This window comes from Sciurus carolinensis, chromosome 1 (genome assembly GCF_902686445.1).
Source record: "Sciurus carolinensis chromosome 1, mSciCar1.2, whole genome shotgun sequence".
In the NCBI taxonomy this organism is placed as follows: domain Eukaryota; kingdom Metazoa; phylum Chordata; class Mammalia; order Rodentia; family Sciuridae; genus Sciurus; species Sciurus carolinensis.
The window spans coordinates 71,376,232-71,398,308 of NC_062213.1; the positions used below are offsets into that span (position 1 = coordinate 71,376,232).

The window sequence follows — 22,077 nt, forward strand, 5'->3', positions numbered from 1 at the left end:
TTGATGTGGCAATCACTTCTGAGGTCACAAGTTCTCCTTACATTGAACGCTGTCGGCATTCTTTGAGGCAGGCCCTGACCTTTTAGGCAGCAAAGTTCTCAGGCGACTTCTAGAACCTCTCGCCAGCCTCCTTGGCTGCCTGGTTACCACACTGGGCCAGGCGGGGACCCAGAGCTCACCCTGGAGGACCCTGGGCGGGCCGCCGCGCTTCGCACTGGCGTTTCAAGGCCGCGGAGACAGACTGCAGAAGAGTCCCAGCAGGAGGAGCCTAGCCAGTGCCCGCCTCAGGCCTTTCTGGAGTCTGGGCGGAAACCTCCTGGTAGCACTGAGTCCGGCCGCGCGCGGGCCAAGCCATGGGTCAGGCGTGCCGTGCGCGCTCCCTGAGCCGCTCGTGCCCGCCCCCCGGCCGCCGCGCGTGCGCGCCGGGACTACATTTCCCATAGGCCTGCGCGGCGCAGCGCCGTCCACGCCTCCGCGAGCCAGCGGCCGTGAGGCCGCTGTGGCTGCAGCGGCGCTAACCCGCCCGGCTGCAGTGGCTTTGAACTGCGGCGGGAGGTGGCCGGAGTGATGGCAAGTCTGGGACGCCTGCTGTGCGTGGTGGGCCTGGTTCTCTGCGGGGCAGCGAACTTGGGGCTGTGCAGACCCCACACACCCACCCCCAAGAATCCTATCATCGGTAAGAAGGCTGTGCGGGGCCGCAGCTGGGTGGTGACTGGGTGTCAGCGCCGGGACTCCCGCTGCTGGGTTCCAACTAGCACGTCCCCTTACATTGAGAACCCCCAGTACTGGGTTACGAGGTGTGTCTTTATTTTTTAGTACAAGAGCCCGGGCTAGCCATCTTTTGAGTCGTACAGTAATGTAGCAGGTGCCTCGTAGATTTCTTTGGACTCAAATGGCTCTTAGGAGCCTGCGGATTTTCCTTTTTTTTTTTTTTTTTTGTATATAGCTGGGCGTTTCTACTAAAAGAAAAAAATTCCTTTTTTCACATAGCTAGGAATTTCTATACATGCATTATTATATTTATTAAAATTTCCCTGGTTGAGGGTGTATTTCAAGATACAGTGCATTAAACATTAAATGAATGGAATAGATTAGATAATCAAGAAATCGACCTTAGTCGTTTTCAGCATTAGGTGGCATCAGTGGTTGGGATGATCCTAATGTCAATTTTATCTAGGGTTAAATTGAGATATGTAATTTTTGTTTCCAGCACGCTTATTTTTAAAGAGTAAAATCAGTGTGCATTAACAGAACAGACATTTGATACAGAGTCAAGCAAAGCTAACTAGGAGATATCAGCCTTGGATTAAAATTTGCCAAAAGAAATTTGTGTGTGGACAATTAACAATAGTTTTATCCCAGTCTGTGTAGGATTATTCCATTCTTATATTTTTCTTCACAAAAATAAACAGTGTATTCTGTAATTAAACATAAAGTAGAGTAGTATTTTTTTCATATATGTGGGTAATACTCAATTTTCAAATGGGTTGCTTACTAATATTTGGTATCTGAAGTGTTTTATTCTGTAGCTACTTGCAATGATGGTCATGGTATTCAAGGAAATTATCTAATTATATGTAGAGAGCTGCATATTGAGCCCCCAGGAGGAGATAAAAAGGAGAGAGGAGATTCATTTTCCTTTTTTGGAATTGGGTGTAGCCCTCGGTCAAATATAGAGGAAAGGGAGTATACTTTTGGTCACCATGATCAATTAAGACAGAATAATTATGCACCTTGGTGTGCAAGACATACGCTCCAGGAAGGGCAAAGGATTTGAAGACCAGGAATTCCAGAAGTTATGACATACCTTATTATATGTGTGGGATTTGGGTCACATGTCAAGAGACAGAGTACATACAGCTTGAGTTCTTTTTTCCAGGGATGGGAAAAGTGAGTATATGGGGGTTATGGGGGCAGGGTGGATGTTGGTGGAATTTATTCTAATGTCCTTTTTTCTGCTTCCTGCACCTTGTATTCCCATGATACCCCGTGATCTCCTTTGTGGCACCTCCCCTGCCTGCTCTGTACCACTCCGTTTCCTGTGGCACTCCCTAATTCTTCTTTTCATAGCCAAATTTAATTTTCCATAATGAAGACAGTCTTACCACCAAGGAGAGAAACAGTCTTACTGAACACATTTTGACATTGACATGTTAACTGAGTACCTGATATGTACCAGTTATTGGAAGAAGCTGGGAATACAGACATGATAATACGACAGGCTCTTCCTGTCAGGTGGCCTACGGAGAAATTGAAAGTGCTCCAAATGAAATGATATAGGAACAGGTACTCACCAGGCAGACTTTTTTTTTTTCCTTCCTTCTCTTTTGGTGCTGGGGATTGAAGCTAGGGTTTTTTGCATGCTTAGCATGTTTTGTTGTGTGCCTGATACCAGTACTGTGCTGGGCTTGGGTTTCAGTGATAAGAGGAGGCCAGAGAGTTGGATGGGACAGAGCATGCAGAGTCTTACATAGTGTACTAAAGTTTAGGAACCCATTGAATGCTTAAACAAAGTCATGGCCCCTACTGATCTGTGTCTCTCTAGCTCAGATCCTTTGCCCGCTCCCTTCCCTTACATGGTTCTAGTCAAATGAACTCTTTATAGTGTGACAGGCTGACTGGTGACCTTTGCTCTTCCTAGGAGGCCCTGAATTGCTCTTCTCCCGGATATTTGCAGGTGGCTTACTCCCTCACCTCTCTGAAGTGCTGGCTCAAATATTTTCTATCTTTTAGGAAGGATTTGCTTGGCCACCCTGGTTAAGAGACTAGAAGTGAAACATCACCACCTTTGCTTTACATTTTCTCCCTGCTCGCACTTAACCACCAGCAATCACACTATATATCTTTTTATCTTGTTTATTATTTGTCCTCCTTTCTTTCTCTCCCACCCTCTAAATTTAAAGCCTATAGGGCAGGGAGTTCTTTTTTGTTGTTGTTGTTGTTGTTGTTCTGTTTTGTTTTGTTTGTTATTTTCATTCTTGTTTCCCTAGTTTGGTGCCTGGCATGTAGTATGATTCAGCAATATTGAATGAATGAAATACTGGTGATAAGGTCAGCTTTGCTTCTATGTGGAAAACTAGCTGGAGTTGGAGGGTTCCTTAAGAAAGAATAGAGACCTTTTAATAGTCTGATTGGGGGAGAAAAGATGGTTGCTTGAATTTAGGTGGTGTTAGAGAGATGTGGATGGAAGATATTTCCACACCGTTGCTTTGTTGGGAAGAAAACAGTTCTTTCTTTTGAGTGTGTATGGGAAGGGATGGTAGATATAGGGATGTGTGCTCTGAGATGGATTCCAAATTTGAGTTTGCATAAAGGATGCTAGTGCTATTGTAGACCTCTCTGGGGGGCCTTTTTGGCCCAGATGTGGTGAAAGAAATGAGGCTGCCTGAAACTCATATCAGCCTCCACCGTTCCTTTCCCAAATTCAGTGGTGGACTTGCAGGAAATGCTTCCTATTTAGTTCTGTGAATTGAAAGAATAAAATAATGATATTTTTAGTTTCAGTTTCTGAGTAAGAAATAAAGGGATTTGCTTGAACTAAAACTTTTCTTAAAATTTAGGAATATTAATGCAAAAATGCCGTAATAAGGAAATGAAAAACTTTGGAAGATATTATATTGCTGCATCCTATGTGAAGTATCTAGAGTCTGCAGGTGCAAGAGTTGTACCAATAAGGTATGTTTCAGTGTTTTTATACTATATATAAAAATTTCAGTGTTTTGTCCTCTAGAATTATTGCTTTCGCTCCTATGATTGTATCACTTAAATGTAGTAATATAGCATGCGTTTTTTCTCCCACAATCCTAATGCCTGAAGTCTTTCGTTAAATTGTTTAATGTATTAAGCTGTTTGTATCTGTAATGTCATTAGAGGTATGTTGAAAATGAGGTGGTAATTTCCTTTGCCCCAGAAAAGATGGTTCCCACAAACATCATGAAAGTAATGGAATAACAGAATTTACAACTTAACCAGCTTTATTCCATGATGTTAGGGTAAGGGAACAATTAGGGAGTAAAGGAGATTTTTAAAAAGTGAATGGTAAGAAAAGTCTTCACGTTCTGATTTAAAAGTTTGTAAGGACTAATGCAGCAGTGTTGTTGCTTCAGTATAAATTAATGGAATTTGCAAATTTAAAGGAGATACATTATTTTTGTGATAAAATAGTTCAGTAAGAAAAAAATGATTTCATCTCAAATTTTCATTTGGAAAGAACAAGCAAGCAAAATCTTATAAGTGTTACATTATCAGCTAAAATTAGTGTGTTAAAATCTCCCAGAACCCTCATCTAATCTGTTGTGATTTCACACAAAAGCACAATTGTTTATTCTGTACAGTCATTTTTTTTGTATAATTTCTCAGTAAAAATTAAAACAAATATTCTGTCTACATATGATAATAATAAAAATCAAAGTCAAATATTACAATTTGGAGAACTATACCACAAAGTGTTATGTTTAAATTCATAAGAATTGTCTTCTTGTTTGATCTTTTGCATTTAAATTAGCTGTCTCTATACTAAGATGAACATTTGCTTTTAACATCAGTCTTTAATCTTTTAGTAGCAAATGGAATTTTTCTTCAAATGAAATCTTACTTGGAACCCAGATGTTACCAGAGTTTTAAAGCTGAGGAAGAGACTCCTGAGAGTCCTCAGCAGGACACAGTATTTTGAAGTTTTGGTTAGGGAATTATTTTAATGCAACTCTTCTTTCAGGATGTTAATACTGATAATGTAGGCAGGAGAGAGGAGAGACAAAAGCAGGTGACCCAGCTCAGAGGCTGTTGTAGGTCTGGGTGTGAAGTGATGAGGACATGATGTAGAGCAGTGGTCCTGGGGTTGACAGACAAGTCCTTAAAGAAGTGAGCCAGACATGATGACTAATACAATAAAAGGGCACAAGGAGAAAGAAGGAGATGAGAAAGACGGAAGTTTTGAAACCAGGCACATTTTGAAACCACATGACTTGCAGAATACTGGAATTTATGACAGAGATGTTGACAGTGTGTCTGTCAGCATATAAGTTAGTCTCCAGTTTGGCTTTTTACAGTTCATCATAAGGTGTATTGCTTGGAATTATAATCATGTGGTCCTGTAGAAATGAGGAAATACGAGGGAGCTAGATTCCCAGACTAGCATATAAAGGATTACCTGATACAGAATAAGAATGAAAGGATCACACCTTTACTCTGTTAGGTTCAAATCTGTATTTTGGTTGTTGGGGGCTTTCTCCTATAGCTTAGAAGGATGGGAGACAGGCAAAATTCAGCAGTTGTTGAACAAGTTTTTCTTTGGTCACCTATCTTCTTTCTACTATCTTCTCTCTCAGGCACAGGTTACTGTCAGGTTACTTCTGATTTAAAAATGGGTTTCATTTACATAGTATTTTAAAACATATACAAGTCAGAAGAGTTTACAAAGTATGAATTTCTGGCTCCTTTTGAAGATAATTATCTGGATTTTTTTTTTTTTTTTTTTGCTGTAGAGTGTCATTATATTGCCCGGGGCTTTCCTTGGTTACCTGTACTCAACTGTGATCCAATATTAAATGAGTCAGGTGCTGTTCATTAGTATTGGTGCCTGCTACTCTTTTTCATGCTGTTGAAACTGCTTGTCATTTACCATCATTACCATTTTCTTTTAGTTAAGGAATTAACTATTTCTCATATCTTGTTGAGAGAGGTTTTTTTTTTTTTTTTTTTTTTTCAAGAAATGTCTGACAATATGCAAATAACATTTGTGTTCAAAAAATGGGACCTGGCCTATTTTTTGTCATAGGCCCCTGGGGCAAGAGAGTTTGTATCATACTCACCAATTGGCCTCCTTAATAGTGATAAGTGGGGCTCAAAGATTCAGTCATGGACATTGTGGGAGCCAACTGTTTAGACTAATGACATGACTGAAACTAGCCTGCATAGCTAGCTGGCAGGATTCCTTGGCATGCACCTGAGTGATCTCCATCCATTCTGATTCCTGATGGTGGTGGTTTACTCCTTCTTATTTAAATATCCATAGGGAGGATTCTGAGTCTTGGCTGATTGGTTCCTTTTTTATTGGCACAATCTGGAGAAATTGGACTGGCACATTACTGAGAACATGTGGATTCACATTTCACCTCCCTGTGACTTTCCAAGGCATGGCCTCCTGCCAGTTTATTCTCCATTTAAGATAGTAGTAAGCACCATTCCACTGTCACTCACAGCTTTGTGATTCTCTGCCAGAGAAGATTTACTATGAACTTCTGAACCGGGACTTGCAGAGCTTTCTTAGACTTAGAGAAGAGCCCAGAGGGGTTTGTGTGTAGAGGGTTTGTGTGCAAACCACAGCCAAATTCTAGGCATCACAGGTGTCTGTTCAATAATGGGAGTGTTCTAACTCCCTATAACACTTGTCCCCAGGTGAGAAATGGACTGAGGTTGGCATTGGATTATAAATCTACTTTTTTAGGAGGTGGAAAGGGCCTCTACCTTGCTATTCTTTTACAGAAATAAAAGACTGCTAAATGTAGGAGTGGTTTTGGAAGAATTTCACAAACATGATGTTCTTTTCCCTTGTTCTTGCATTTTGCTGAATTTTAGGACAACATTTAGAGGTTGTTTTCAATTTTCATAGATTTATTGCATTGGATTTTCTCTGTAGACAGGATAAAATTATCAATAACATACTGATAATTAAAAGATCCTTAAGGGGTATTTGATGAATGGTACTTCAGAATGATTAGGCAAGTCTATAGTGAGCTGTGTGTGATCTGAACTGTTTTGGCTTTTGAATAGATGGTAGTCCCCAGACCATTGCAGTTGGTTGATGAGGATAGGATTTGGCATTTATTTGTATTGTTTTTATCTTTTACAGATATTGAAGTAGTTAAAGTAGGCATGATAATAAAATTCTTTATCTAATCTTTACATAGACTACTGCATATTCTTAGATTTCTTTTACAGATTTTGGCTAACAAATATTACCAGTGTCCATTTGTTATTTTTTGCTTATTAACTTGTGTTTTACAATAATAAATTTCATTAGACCACAGGTAAATCCATTTATCTGTCTGATTAACAAAACAAGGTAATATTGTCTATCATTTAAGAATTATTTTTCATTTGACCTTAAAAAAATAATGTGGTAACTTCATTTGGAGGTAATTTCTTCATTAGGTTTTAGAAATAAATATTTTATAAACTTTTTGTTTTCAGGCTTGATCTTACACGTACAGAATATGAAAAACTTTTCAAATCTATCAATGGGTAAGTTGCCTTGATACTTTGTGTGAGTCAGTCAGTTGGTTTGATATGATGGATGAGTGTGTGCATATCTGCTTTTGCTTTTTCTATATGACTATCTTAGAATGGCATGAAACCATTTTTCTGAACTGTTAAAGCAGATATTTTGCTGGTAGATGTGAAAGTCCTATAAAGAGTAGGAGGCAGGTTAGGAAATATATAATTGTTATATGATATTTTTTACATGTGTAACATCTTTGTTGTTTTAATGCGTATCTAAAATAATGAAGCCACTTTGAATGGAAGGGCATTTTGCTTGCTGAGGGGATTCATAAGTCCTATATCTGAGGATATCAATGGGTTATCTTTCTGAAGTAATTTGAATAGAACTTGGATTCTCTAATTTCACCACAAAAGATATGATTGGGTAACTCACTGAAAAATACTTTTAGTCATTTGAATAAAGGTTCTGCATTACTCTTAATTGAAGGAAGACAGTTAATGAAGCAATTAAAAACCATTTTAATTATCAGGTTGGCAAAGATCAGAAAACTTGCTAATACTCAAAGGTGAGGTTATGAGGAAACAAGTACTCTCATACTTTATTAGTGGGAGTGTAAAGTATATAGTATTTTGGTAGGCAATTTTGTAATATGTATTAAAATTAGAAATAAACATGTCTTTTGATTCAGGAACTTTAAAAAGCCCCCAATTTAGAAGTTACTCAGTAATGCACCAGATGGATATAAAGACTATAAGCATTTAATAGACTACCATGTAGAAGTTAAAAATTTAGTACATCTAAGCTGGTCATGGTGGTGCATGCCTATAATCCCTGCAACTCTGGAGTCTGAGGCAGGAGGATTGCCAAGCAACTTAGTGTGACTCTTCATCAAAATAAAAAGTAAAAAGTGCTGGGGATGTAAGCTTCCCTGGGTTCAATCCCCAGAACCAAAAAGAAAAAAAAATTGATATATCTATAGATACTGCTTTGGGTTGCTATTGTCATATGATTGTTAATGATATATGAAAAACATAAGACACTAATAGTGCATATTGTTTATTTACTATTTGGTTTTGGTTTTAAGATAGTAGTGAAGAGATATACATAGCAATTTCAATCAAATTAACAACAAATTTTGACATTGTTACTTGGAGTGGGGTGGGAAAGAATGTTTTTACCATAAAGCCTTCTTAAAAACAGTGTTGTTTTTACTATTATTACTTTAAGAAACCATGTTCATGTATTGCTTTTTTTTTTTTTTAACAAGTTACGTTCAAGAAAACTATCTTTAGTTCAGTTTGGTTCAGTAAATGTTTACTTTAAAGTCAGTTCAATTTAGTAGAACATTTACAATGCCTATTATGTGCAAAGTACTTTGGCAAGGACAAAGACAAATCCAGACTAGAATACAATGGTAGAACCCTCCAAATATACTTTTTGAATTACTTCATCTTTTCCCACTCTATCCTCAACTGCATTCCTATTTGGAAAGGAATCTGAAATAGTTGTTGTGTAGACAGGAATTAAAAAGGTTTTGGTAGCCAGCTTGTCCACATGCCAAGTGTATCTTCATGGAAAACTAGACAGTGGTTATCTTTTCACCAATATTCTGTATTGACACCAGTTCTTCCTCCCATGTAACCATACTTCCTCTTCAGCAAGGCACTGGAAGCTGGGTAAGAATTGAGGAAAAACAGGGACTGTAATTTACTGTTTCCGAATGTCACCAGGAAAAGAGCAATACTCTAATACAACTTGAGAAGTACCTTTTTTGAGCTCTTTTTGACCCCATACTATTTTGTGGGGGAATACATCAATGAAAAGACAGTGCCCTGCTTTGAAGGGGTTTGTCATTTGAGAGGGAAAATGAGGTTTTCCTATATGAAAGAACTTTAATGAAGTTGGACATACCAAATTTGGTTAAAGGCAACTTTTTAAATACTGAGTTAATAGAAAGAACTGCTAATGTCTTGATTCAGTCACTTTTTTAATTGTAGGGTTTTCCTCATGGTTTGTGACCAATGTCCTACCACATCAATATTTAAAAGTTCTCTACTATACTGTGGTCTTCCTAGCAGCACAAACTGCTCCTCTTTGTCTCAGGATTGTACCGTGCCTGACTCATTCAAGAAGCAGAACATATTTGAATGAACAACAGTCTCCAAAATTATATTTTACATATTTCAAATTCATATTTAAATATTTTCAAAAATTTAATGTTTAGTCCAACTTTTATTGATCAGAGAGGCCAAACCTCTTTTGAATATTCTTAGTTATTTCAAAACCTGTTATAAAGTTTTCGATTTAAAGTCTATTTAAAAAGCTGGTATAAAAAGATGGTAAGTATTTTTTCTATATTTCATGTTTATGGGTAGAGTAAAATGAATCAAATCTTTGTAACTCTTCTCTATTCCTGGACTTTTAAAAATAATATTTGTATTCTTTTTCAAGATTTTCTAATACTCTATTTACTTCTGTAAAGATCTTAGGGTGATAATCAAGAAGTAAAGTCTTTTAGGTATTTAATTCTAGTCTAAATGCATTTTTATTAGTTCTTTGTAGTTTAAAAATTATTTGTGAGTTGAGCAATTGTTTTCACATCTTTAATCACCTTAATTTAAATCTAACTACATATGGAATTTTGTGTCTATTTATTTTCTAGCTCTGGGTACTCTCCTGCCCCTCCCCAATTTTTATTTACTTTTAATTTATCCACACTATTTCATAAATGAATTTAGTTGTTGAAGAAGTTTTGAAAGAATGTGCACTGAAGGGTTGTTAACTGCTATAGTTTCTGAATGGCTAGGAACTGTCAATATTTAATATATATATTTTTCCTTAGTTTTAAAATTTTCTTTGATGGGTTTACTGCTTATAGAATAAGGAAAAAATTGCTTTAAAATGAGAAGATTATTACTGGGCATGTTGGTGCACACCTGTAATCCCAGCAGCTTGGGAGGCTGAGGCAAAAGGGTAGAGAGTTTCAAAGCCAGCCTCAGCAAAAGTGAGGTGCTAAGCAATTCAGTGAGACCCTGTCTCTAAATAAAATACAAAATATGGCTCAGGATGTGACTCAGTGGTCGAGTGTCCCTGAGTTCAATCCCTGGTACCCCCCTTGCCCCCAAAACGAAAAGATTGTTGATTTTGTGTGTGGGGATGTGTGTGTGTATGGGGGCAAAATGCATCTTAATTGGTGTTTCAGAATCCTTTTTCCTGGAGGAAGTGTTAACCTCAAGCGTTCAGGTTATGCTCAAGTAGCCAAAATATTTTACGACTTGGCCATACAGGTAAATATATGTTATTGCTTATCATTCCAGATGGGTTTTGTCAGTTTCTGTGAGGAGGATTCTATTTTTAAGCACATGATATTGTTTCCTTCACAATTACCCTAGCCTCATACCCCTTTCCCTTTGAGGCCCCTGTTCTCTAAGCAGTCAGTGGCTACTCCCACTCATTTTTTTGTGTGTGTTTGTGTTTCCTCTAATTCTTGGCTTCTGTGTGTGAACCAGTCTTCATGTGACTTAATAATTCTAATAATCTCCTTCTGCTCTCTTACCTTTTTATTACTTACTGGGCATCATTCCTATTTTATTAATTATCTCCTCTTGAAATGTGCTTTGCTTCCTAATCCATTCAATCCTATATGACCTTTCTTTGCAGTTACCTTAGACCACATTATACCATGCAAAGCCTCTGAATTTTCCTTTGTAATGTCCCACATTGGGCCCACCTTTGCACCCTAACTTAGACCCTTATCATTTCTCCTCTTAACTCTAAATGCAATTTCCTAATTAATCATGCTGACCCTAGTGTCTTGCCAACTCTTCCTTAAATATTTTTTTTTAAGTGACTGCTTTTAGCATTTGAGACACTTGCTTGAAAACTTTTATAGTTTCTGGATCAAGATATATAATATGTCATAGCTTGCTTTTTTCAGCCCATGTGGGAGTTTGAGCTGAAGACAGACTGATAATTTACTTATGGATCCTGGACAAATCTTTAGATATCCATGTATAAACCTGGTGCTTGCCTGGTAATGACAAACCATATGTGTAATTTTTGTTTGAAAATTTTGAATAAACTTAGTTTTCTTTTTCTCTCACTCTGCAAAGAGTTATGATGATGGAGACTATTTTCCTGTGTGGGGCACATGCCTTGGATTTGAGGAGCTTACCTATCTGGTTAGTGAGGAGTGCTTATTGACTCTCACAAAAAACACTGTTGCAGTGACATTACCGCTGAACTTCACTGGAGGTGAGGAGACTCTTCAACCCTTTTGAAAATATTTATTGAACGGAATTAGTAAGCAGCAAGAATCAAAGCCCAAACTGCTTATTGCCTTGATTTTTAAATTATCTATCTAGACTGAAGATGTGAGTGATGACGTTTGTATTCATTTTTGAGAATGATTTAAAGAATTTTGAATTCTGATACCTCTTGATGCCAGTGATAATCGAGACCATGTGTGGTTAAGAACTCTGAAATTGGTCCTGGTTTTGAGTCCTAGTTTTCTTACTTTGGCATTGGGGAATTGTTTAACCTCTCTCCTTCTTTCAAATTCCTCATTGAAAAGGGGGTTCTACCTGTTAGGGACTTTTCGTGAGAAAAGATGATATTTTTTTTTTTTTTTTTTTGGTCAATGTGTTAAGTGATTTAAATACTACTCTATAAATGTTAGCTATTATTACTATAGTATCAGCATTTTCCCCATGGTTGCCTACTTTGTTTCAACCCCAACTGTGTATACTGTAATTTAATTCTGGCACTAAACATCTGGATTTAGTCCAGACCCCACAAATGAAAGGGCATGGTCCCCAGAAAGAACACCCTATTTCAGATGTGATTTGAAAATCATATCCCCAGGCCACCCACTCTTCTTACCACATTCTGCAAATTTGGGGTTTCTCAGACATCTGATGTTTGTAATTCAGTAGAAGTACTCACAAAATTCAGGGAAATACTGCATTTGCTTAACAACCAGAATATCCGGTGAGCTTTGGTGCCCAGGGTTGCTTTTTGTTTTGTTTTGCAATGCTGGAAATTAAACCTGGGGCACTCTATCCCTGAGCTACATCCCCAATCCTTTTTATTTCTCTTTTTGAGACAGTATTTCTCTAAATTGCAAAGGTTGGCCTTGAACTTGGAATCCTCCTGCCTCAACCTCCGAGTTACTAGGATTGTAGGCATGCACTCCCATTCCTTGCCTGTCCAGGGTTTTTGTTGGCATTTCATTGCAAAAGCATGATTGATTGAATCATTGACCACATAACTGAACTCAGTATCTAGTTTTTCCATTCCCAGAGGTTTGTCCTCTTAAAAGTTACAACCTTTTTATCATGTGGTTTGTCTTGGCAATCAGTCCCATCCTTAGATAATTATGGCCCACCCAGAGTCACCTCATTAGCAATAACAAAGACACTCTTATCACTCAGAAAATTCCAAGGGTTTTAGAAGCTTTATCAGAAACCTAGAATGAAGACCGGCAGTTTCTTTGCTATGTCACTGAGTATAAATAGATAATGATTCTTGTACCTTCTTGAATCTATAGAGCCTCAGAATTGAATGCTACCAACTTTTCTGATTCTCATAAGAATTTTGGAAGGATAATAGTGGTAGGCATACATAGAATTTACAAAATGCTTTATGCTTTTGAAAGCTTTCTTATTATCTCAATTATTTCAAGAACTCTGTGGCAAGTATGTTTTTTCAGACTATTTTGCTTATGTGGCAAAACCCAGTTTGTACAAAAAAGCAGTATTCAAGATACTATTGTTCTCATGGAAGCTTTTAGCTACAGTGAGGTGCCTGATTTGGAACAACTAGCATCAGAGCCTTGTTCATATCATGATTTTTTAAAAAAATTTAATCCTCAGTCGTTATTTGAGTCTGTGTCTGACTACAGAGCCTTCAGTGTACTAAGATATATTGCTGCTTTGATCTGTACCAAATAGAATTTTTTTGGAATAATTAATGTTCTGTTCTACATTGTTGATATTTTTAATCTTTTAAGTTCTAGCTACCTTTGGAAATATGTTGGAAGTTTTGAATTCTTTCCTGGGAAAACAATTATATAAACACTTGGAAAACTCTACAGGTTTTTCATTGATGTCTAGGGAACTCAAGTTAAGATTCTCTTCTTACTCTATGGCTAGCATACAAGTTCTTAGAAGAATTTTACCTATTCATATTAATACTCTATATGAAAAATACTGGAGCTTGAAACATATTTGGATTTATGTTAAACGTATTTTGTGCTTGTTTGGAATACTTCTGTAGTATTGACTATTTTAGTTAGTTAGGTAAGTTGTTTATGTCTTAATAATGACCTCTCTTTGGCTGCAAAATATGACTTAAGGGGATTTTATTTTTCCTGAGTTTAAATTATTTCTCTTGTGCCTAAATTACTTCAGGTACATTGCAGAGCAGAATGTTCCAGAATTTTCCTGCTGACTTGTTGCTGTCACTAGCAGTAGAACCCCTGACTGCAAATTTCCACAAATGGAGCCTTTCTGTAAAGGTATCACATTAGATATATAGGAAATTAATATATTTACAGTATTACAGAATTAATAATTTTGTTTTATTTTATACTCTAGAATTTTACGAAGAATGAAAAGTTAAGCAAGTTTTTCAGTGTGTTAACTACAAATAGAGATGACAAGATTGAGTTCATCTCGTCAATGGAAGGTATATGTCATTGGATCATGTATGCTTTATTTAATTCATTAATTTTCATTTTATGTTTGCCTTACAAATAAAATTAAGTTACTTTGGGGCCTGAAGATGGAAGTAAGGACATTTTTGGAAATAAGAGACATTTTTGTCTATATTTCAGATCAGTTATAATTTAATTGAATATTTTCTAGGATTCGGTGATGAAAAACAAAAAAGCAGGGGATGGGGAGAAGATGAAGAAATAAAGAAAGTGACTTATGTTTCTAGCGCTATTACAGATTAAGTAATTTGATGGCTTCTCCTCCAGACAACAACAGAAAATACTGTTGAGAGAAAAGCATCTTTCTAAAATACATTGATGAAATGCTAAGAAAGTAAGGATATTCAAGCTTAAAACTCTGAGTTGACCAAAGTATATAAACCAGCATTCTTGTTGAATCAGGAAAATGTGAGAGAAAGTTCAGGAACCCCTCCATGGAGAGTACTACATGGAGCAGGACCTGAAAGGCTGCACCTTATATTAAAAGGTGAGCTTAGACTATACCCGGAATTCTGTCTGCACAACTGCTAGAATTTCCCTTCTTGAATATAAATTAAGGGAGTGGAGTGTATGGAGTCAATAGGTTTTGAACACTCTGAATGACAAGTTGGTCTCCTAGTGTTGTCTGTGTTACGCTAACTAGGAAGCTGGACAAAGCTTAAGAATTTTGTTTGAAGTTGTTTGCGATTGGTAGTGTGCACACATGAATGATAGAAGCAAATAGAAACAGTTCTCTTGGGAATAGCAGTCATTCATTCCAGGCTTCAAGGAATGACTTCAAGATTTGAAGGAATATGAGCAGTTCTTAAAAAAATTGCTAATGCACAAGGAAGCAAAGTACCATGTATGAGAAATTGTAGAAACAACAGATATAGAGTCAACTCGGCACAAATCTTAGGTGTAGAATTATGAGGAACAGTGTAATACAATTATATTTTAATTTTTAAAGAAATAAAGGACACTTAAAAACATAAGTGTGAAACAGTCATATTTGAACCAGATTCTGCTATTAGAATGAAGACGTAATTGAAATAATTTCAGAAGACAGGTTAGTCTGAAGGTTAGACAAAGTTAAAGAGAGATTAATGAATTAGTGAAGGTAAATCTGAAAAAAATGTTCAGACTTCATCATAGGCAGAAATGTGCAATGTATTAACAGAAAGAGTAGAATCTGGAGGCTTTAGTTGAAAAATTCTAACATATCCAGCCAGACTTTTGAAGGAAATTGGGTTGGAGACAAACTCTATTTCCATATTAACAACATTCTGGCCAATAAAACATTCTGGCCAATAAAAGACCTAAGTGGAAAGGAAAACTACAACAAGGTTTTAGAGGAAGTAGAAGAGAATATCTTTATGATCTGGTGTAAAGGAAGGAGTTTTCAACACAAAAAAGAAACACAGACCATAAAGTCAAATTAAGAAGTAGTGATAAAAAAATAGAGGAGAAACAAAAGAAGATATGTGTAATGCATATGATAGAGGATCACTATCTTATATAATGTGAAATGATGAATTAATAAGAAAAATCTACTAAAAATGGTTGAGAGGTTTATTTGCATAGGTGCCTTAGAAAAGAAACTTGATTGTCCTGTATGTATACAGCTCCCTGAGATAAATTGCTAGGTATAGTTACTAATTAGAGGAATGCAAATGGAAACCACAGTGAAAAGCCATCTTACACCAGCAAGATGGGCAAGATTAAAAAGTTTGCTGATAGCAAGTGTTATTTGGGATGTGGCACAGTGGGCACATTCATATCGTTGTTGTTGGAGTATAAAAGCAACAATTGTGTCGGAAAACATTTTGGCATTTCTTAGTAAAATTGAACATTTTCTAGTTTTGTTACTAGTTCTATTCCTTGATTAAAAAATACCTAGTTAAACTTTTTATGTACATAGAAATGCACTTGACATTATTGTTCATTTTAGCAAAAAAACCCCAAAAAACAAAAAGGGAAACAATCCCAATGTTCAACAGTGAAAAGGATAAATTAACACAGTAGAATACTGTATAGCTGATAAGATCAATGAGCACACCTGCATGCATCATTCTAAATGAATGTTGAAAAAATTCTAAGTTAAAAAACATGGAAATACATACTATATGTGTTTTCTTTTTTATGATGTTCAAACTTTGACAGAAAGGAAAGAATATATTGACCGGTGGTAAATCGAAGGCAAAAATGAGGTGATGGATAATTTACTACAGCCATTTTCACTGTGTTGAAGGGAGGGGGATACAGCTGGGAAGGGCTTTGGAAGTACTAGTCATGTTTTATGGCTTAGTCTGGGTGATGGATAATCATGTACTCCATTTTGTTTCCTAAGCTGTATGTATACATTTTTTGGCATTTCAAAAAATAAATCATGTTTTTGAGTTGGTAAGACTAGCTTAGAGGTACTTGAGAGGACAGTGTAGTAGAGTGGAGTAAACTCTGGTAAAGTAGAAGTAATACATGCATTTAAAAGACTTGTCATATCTCTATGTTTAGTCTGTTTCTGTTGCTGTAACTGAATACTAGAAACTGGATATTTTATAAAGATTAGAGGTATATTTAGCTCATAGTTCTGGAGACTGGCAAGTCCAAGAGCACATAGTGCTGGCATCTGCTTGGCATCTGGTGAGGGCCTTCTTGCTACATCATAACATTGCTGAGTGCATCACAGAGACAGAGCAAGTATGCTAGCTTGAGTTTCTCTTCTTATAAAACCACTAATGCCATCATGGGGGCTCTGCCCTAATGACCTCATTTAATACTAATTGCTTCCTATCCCATCCTGCCTCAGCAATTTCCACCTTCTACCACAGTCATCTCTAATTGTTCCATACAAACTTCCAACCAGTCACTGGTGATGCTTCTGAAATAACAGTCTCATCTTGTTGCTTCAACAAAACTCAGTGACTTTTTCTCCATGTCTTCCCCCCGCTAGCCTGTGATCCTGTGGGACCTGTTAGGCACGTGCTGCCCTCCAAAAAACAGTGTTTCTCCCTCCTCCTTCTCCCCCTCCTCCCCCTCTACCCTCCCCTTCTACTCCCTCCCCTCCCCCTCATCTATCTTGAAATACTCAAGTCTGTCATCTCTGAGAAGCCTTCTTCTCTACCATTATTCCCCCTCTACATCTCTAGTGCTCCTTCTTCATACTTGCCTTATATTCCTTGGAAATATTTCTTCTTGGACACTTGAATGTTTTCATTCAAATTTTTTCTTCCCCTCTAGCCTAAGAGCTCATAGAGAGTTGGAACTGTATCTAGCCCTGTTTCTCCAGGGGTTTAGGTAAACCTCAAATATTTAATGAATGACTGATCATTTAGATGAGTATTGGGTTGAAATTAGGGATTCAGGTTTCTTATTGGTTTTCATGACTCTGTCATCATACCAGGTTCATATGGAAATTTTATCACCTGAAAATTTTCTGAACCTCTAAGATAGGGAATCTTGGGATGCTCTATTATTTGCATATTTTCTTTCTACTCTGGATACTTTTGTTTTAAATTAGTGAAATAGGGCATGCTTCTTACAATTGCAGGAAACTGTATGGGTCTTTCAGCAATGCAGTTTACTGAAGAAAAGTATTTCCAAATGTTAGTGTGTGTTTATCTATATATCTGTCTGTCTGACAGAGAAATTCTCATTATAGTTTATCACCCAAGGCATATTTTATTCTCAGTAATGCTTTTCACATCTCAGAGAAATACACTAGAAGGAGTGTCTGGTTACAGTTATTTTCCTAGTTACCCAGCCTGTGGATCTTTTGCTGTTACCTTTGTGTGCAGTCCCAAGGCCAGAGAGAAAGTGCCCTCATAAGGAAGTGGGAGGCAGGCAGCGGGAAGGGATGAGCACCGTGTCCAGAGCTGCTTGCTGGTAGACTTTGCCTCCTGTAAACCCCAACTAGGCTGCCAGGAAATGTTTCCCTTCTTGTGACATGCTCTCCAGTGGAAGAGACTGATAGGATGTGAGAGGACACTGCTCTTTTCTCTGAATATCTCTACTTTCAGCTGATTCTCTTCATTTCTCCAGGCACTTTCTGATGGTAGTCGTATTTATAATTACAAAGAAAAAAATTATAGCAGGGAATTTTTTTTTCATTAAAATGAAAGGCACAGGTGAAGAAATACATATAATTTTTCCAGAAGGTAACTATTATAAGTCATGCATGGTGGCACATGCCTGTAATTCCTATGACTCGGGAGTCTGAGACAGTGCGATGGCAAGTGCATGGCAAACTTAGCAACTTAGACCCTTTCTCAGAATTAAAAATAAAAGGACTGGGAATGTAGCTCAGTCCTAAAGTGCTTCTGTGTTCAATTCCCAGTGTCAAGAAAAAAGTATACATTTTCACCTTTTAAAAAATAGTGTAAATTTTTGAAACATGTAAATGTTGAGAGGGTCACTTGAGTCCCAGGGTACCTATCTCACCTTCAACAACTGTTGGTGTGTCCCCATTTTTGTTTCATATCTACTTTCTCTCCACACTGAATTATGTTTCCAGCCTTATCCCAAAGCTCATACCATTTTTAATCTATAAAGATATTTAAGAGTTCTAAAAACAGTTGAATTTTATTACCGAACTATCCTTAACACCAATTTTAAACTTATAAAAACTGTTTAAAAAATTATATCACAAAGTCATGAGGCACACAGAGTTTAGGCTGAGACAAATTAGCTAATGTGAAAGATGCCAGAAGTGCTGGCGTAGTTCACGAGTCATTATGGGATGAAAATATGGTTTGAAGCAGTGGGGAAGAGAGACCTATCTGAAACTTGTGTCACTAATTAAATATGCACTTGAGGCTGGAGATGTAGTTGAGTGGTAGAGTGCGTGCTTAGTATGTAACAGGCCCTGGGTACAATCCACAAAAAGAAACAAAACAAAGACACCATGCATTTGATTGTTGAACTGGTATATATTCCATTACTAAACTATTTTACTTTGTTGTGATTATCTTGAAAAGCAGATCATATTACAAATGGCAAAAAGTGAAATTGAATTGAAATTAAAATTGTGAATCTGTGAAATATTATTGGGAATATTCACATTGACTGAACAGAAATTATTTTGTATCTGAAAGATTAATCATAGTTTTACTTTGTCTTTTGTATTGAGTAATGAAATACTGTTTTACACAGGACATGAAATAATTTAAAAGAATCATCTTGAACCATTCTTAATAATTACTAGTTTGTGTTTTTTTTTTTTTTTTAAGGATATAAGTATCCAGTATATGGTGTCCAGTGGCATCCAGAGAAAGCACCTTATGAGTGGGAGAAATTAAAAGGCATTTCCCATGCGCCTAATGCTGTGAAGACTGCATTTTATTTAGCAGAGTTTTTTGTTTCTGAAGGTAATATGTGAATACATACTCTTATCACTCTGGTGTAGTTTTGAAGGAAATTGCCTTTATCTGGACTTCTGTGTATTCTTTTTGTCTGTAACTGTCCCACAAAGTCTATAGGTTAACTTTAAAAAAAAAAAAAAAAAAAAAAAAAAACAGATACTAAATAATGTTAAAACTCTGTGTTTGAGATGCTAGATAGTCAAATAAAACCAGGACAGTTATTTATTGGTATCAGATGCTATGTGGGCGGAGTTCTTGAACAACAGTTTAAAGAATTTTCTTTTTCTTTCTTTCTTGAATTTAGTTTCTCCTCCATTTTTCTTTTTAGATATACATCAGTAGAGTATATTTTGACATATTATACATACATGGAGTATAACTTTTTCTATTTAGAATCCTGTTCTGTAGCAATAATGCTTTAACAACCTCTCAGAATTAAGATGTTATTTTTCTGAGACAGTGGTGTTAATTGAACATATACCTGCTAGTCTGTGATTGTAAGGCATTTTCACATTGGAGAAAATTAATAAGCTTTGTCTGCTTTTTAATGATGAAAACAGAAATTTTCGTGCTATTTTATGTTTGTGGGTAAAATCAAGAATTTGGTTGTAGATACTTTGGTTTTTTTTTTTAGTTGAGCGATAGGTGTGAAGGACAGAGGTAGGGACACAGCTTGCAAGGAACAGAGTATCACCTAGGTGGGGTGTGGCCACTTGAAGACATTGGTGAACCTGATTTTAGTCTTATCTCTAATCTTGCCCTGTTTTTATCTATATTCCTGTCCTTACTGGGAAGTCAGGTATCCCCTACTGGGTTCATTCTGGTTTAGAATTATGTATAGTTGAATGGATGGTTTCACAAGAGTCTCTAAATTAAAAACAAAAACAACCTCTCAATATGCAGCATTAGTTCAAAGGAACATTTTTCTGTCATGGGCAAAGTGCCTTCACTGCAGTTTTAATCATATGGCAATTGTTGGTTCTTTATTGCCAATGTCCTTCTTTCTGAAAACGCCAGAAGAGCCTATATTTACTTTATCTGGACTTTAGGATAAAGTCTGGGTTCTCACCCCATCACCTGCAAACTTCACTATGCCTTCATGTTTTTTTAGAATTCTGCCTCATCTGTGAAATGCCTCCTTTTCATTGACTCCCATTTTACCTGTGCCAACTTCTTCATCCTTTTTACTCTTGTAGCACCTCAGTGAAGTATACTATAAAATCATTACACTGTGTGGTTACTAGGCTAAACTTGGGCAGACAGTTTTTGCCCTGTTTATATTTCCATCCCCAGGCTCTGTATCAAGTCTTCTACAAAAGTAGCCTCTTTAGTCAGGGTTTGAATGAATTGGGGATCAAGCACCACAGGGATCTGATGCAGGGTAAGTACAACTGCTGCATCAATAGACAACTGCCTAAATCAGGCACTGCTATATTTGGGGGGAAATCCTGAAAACCATTGTCTTCTTATTGTTTTATCACTTCTTCCTGCTGATTTCAGGAAGAAATATTATAGTCTTTTGAAAACCTTATCATACAATCTTTTTTAAAACCAAACTTTCTTTTGCAGCTCGAAAAAATGATCATCACTTTGAATCTCAATCCGAAGAGGAGAAAGCCCTGATTTATCAGTTCCGCCCAATTTATACTGGAAATTTTTCTTCATTTCAGCAATGTTATATGTTTGATTGAAAAATCTTTGATGTGTTAACAAAACACTTTGAATAATTTTGTAATTAAACTGTTACAATAACTTGTTACTAATGGTAATATTAGAAAGCCACAGAGATTCCCTTTCTATGTGATTAGCTCTGATTCTTAATTCAATATATTATTTTTAAATCACATTTAATAATTCAGCAGAAACAGATAATCAGCGTTTTTCATGGTAAACATTTCTGAAAATAGAAAAAAATGTATTGAGAATTCAAATTTTTTTTTCTCATTTACTGATTTTAGAAATAAATACCACCCCTAATCCACTCATCCCATTTTGTTGGGAGATTCTTCATTTTTTATGATTATTATTATAATTTTTTGTGGTGCTAGGGATCAACTTCAGGGTCTTGTACAAGCTGCCATTGAGCTGCATTCCAGCTTTAAGGATTTAAATCCTACCTCTATTCCGTGGGGTGCCTCCCTCCTTTGGGCTCGAGAGTATGTTGTATGTTGTTGGGTGTGTGGTATGTGTGTAGAAAAACATAGATATCTCCTTTTCTCTTCCATTTTAGCATCAGAGTTAGAAGGCACATCTTGCACTTTTATCTTCTACTATGTCTGGTATACAAGGCCCTCGATGAATGTCTGTGACTACTTGTATTTTCCATGCCCATAGAAAATAATTAAAAAACTGTCATACATTTATTTCAGTGCATTTGATATATTTCTCAATCTGTGCTACACTCTTTCATTCCTTATTATCCCATACAGATCCTCAAAAGTCTGAAATTTAGGAATTCCTTAAGGACAAGCAAGCATTTAGAAAAAAAGAGAGGAAGCCAGGCATGGTGGCACATGTCTGTAATCCCAGCAGCTTGGGAGGCAGAGGCAGAGGCAGGAGAATTGCGAGTTCAAAGCTATCCTCAGCAAAAGCAAGGCGCTAAGCAACTCAGTGAGACCCTGTCTCTAAAATAAAATACAAAATAGGGCTGGGGATATGGCTCAGTGATCGAGCGCCCCTGAGTTCAACCCCTGGTACCCCCACCCTGAAAAAAAGGAAAAAGAAAAAAGGAGGCGTTTTTGACCTGTATTTAATAAAATGTGTTTATGCATCTTTTCTTTGTGGTCATTAGAGCTTCAGTT

The 22,077-nt window shown here is 36.8% G+C and overlaps 1 protein-coding gene across 2 annotated transcripts; it reads left to right on the forward strand.

Moving 5' to 3' along the window:
- Window positions 1–446: 446 nt before the first annotated feature.
- On the forward strand, window positions 447–21,859 carry Ggh (gamma-glutamyl hydrolase). 2 transcript variants are annotated; one of them, XM_047567638.1, is made up of 9 exons: window positions 447–676; window positions 3,561–3,675; window positions 7,192–7,242; window positions 10,425–10,509; window positions 11,335–11,476; window positions 13,633–13,739; window positions 13,819–13,909; window positions 19,145–19,282; window positions 20,846–21,858. In XM_047567638.1, the coding sequence occupies exons 1-9, from the start codon at window positions 568–570 to the stop codon at window positions 20,965–20,967; spliced, it is 960 nt and encodes a 319-aa protein (XP_047423594.1). In that variant the 5' UTR covers window positions 447–567; the 3' UTR covers window positions 20,968–21,858. The 2 variants fall into 2 exon arrangements, with proteins under 2 accessions (XP_047423594.1, XP_047423603.1); XM_047567647.1 differs by lacking the exon at window positions 447–676 and adding an exon at window positions 2,115–2,286 and having other exon boundaries at window positions 20,846–21,859.
- The last annotated feature ends 218 nt before the right edge of the window (window positions 21,860–22,077 follow it).

What these genes read in the sequence shown, in the direction of transcription:
- Ggh (XM_047567638.1), top strand. Translation starts at nt 568, where the DNA reads ATGGCAAGTCTGGGACGCCTGCTGTGCGTGGTGGGCCTGGTTCTCTGC. An exon ending in AATGGAGCCTTTCTGTAAAG is followed by an intron (nt 13,740 to 13,818) that starts GTATCACATTAG and finishes TTTATACTCTAG; the next exon opens with AATTTTACGAAGAATGAAAA. An exon ending in AGAGTTTTTTGTTTCTGAAG is followed by an intron (nt 19,283 to 20,845) that starts GTAATATGTGAA and finishes TTTCTTTTGCAG; the next exon opens with CTCGAAAAAATGATCATCAC.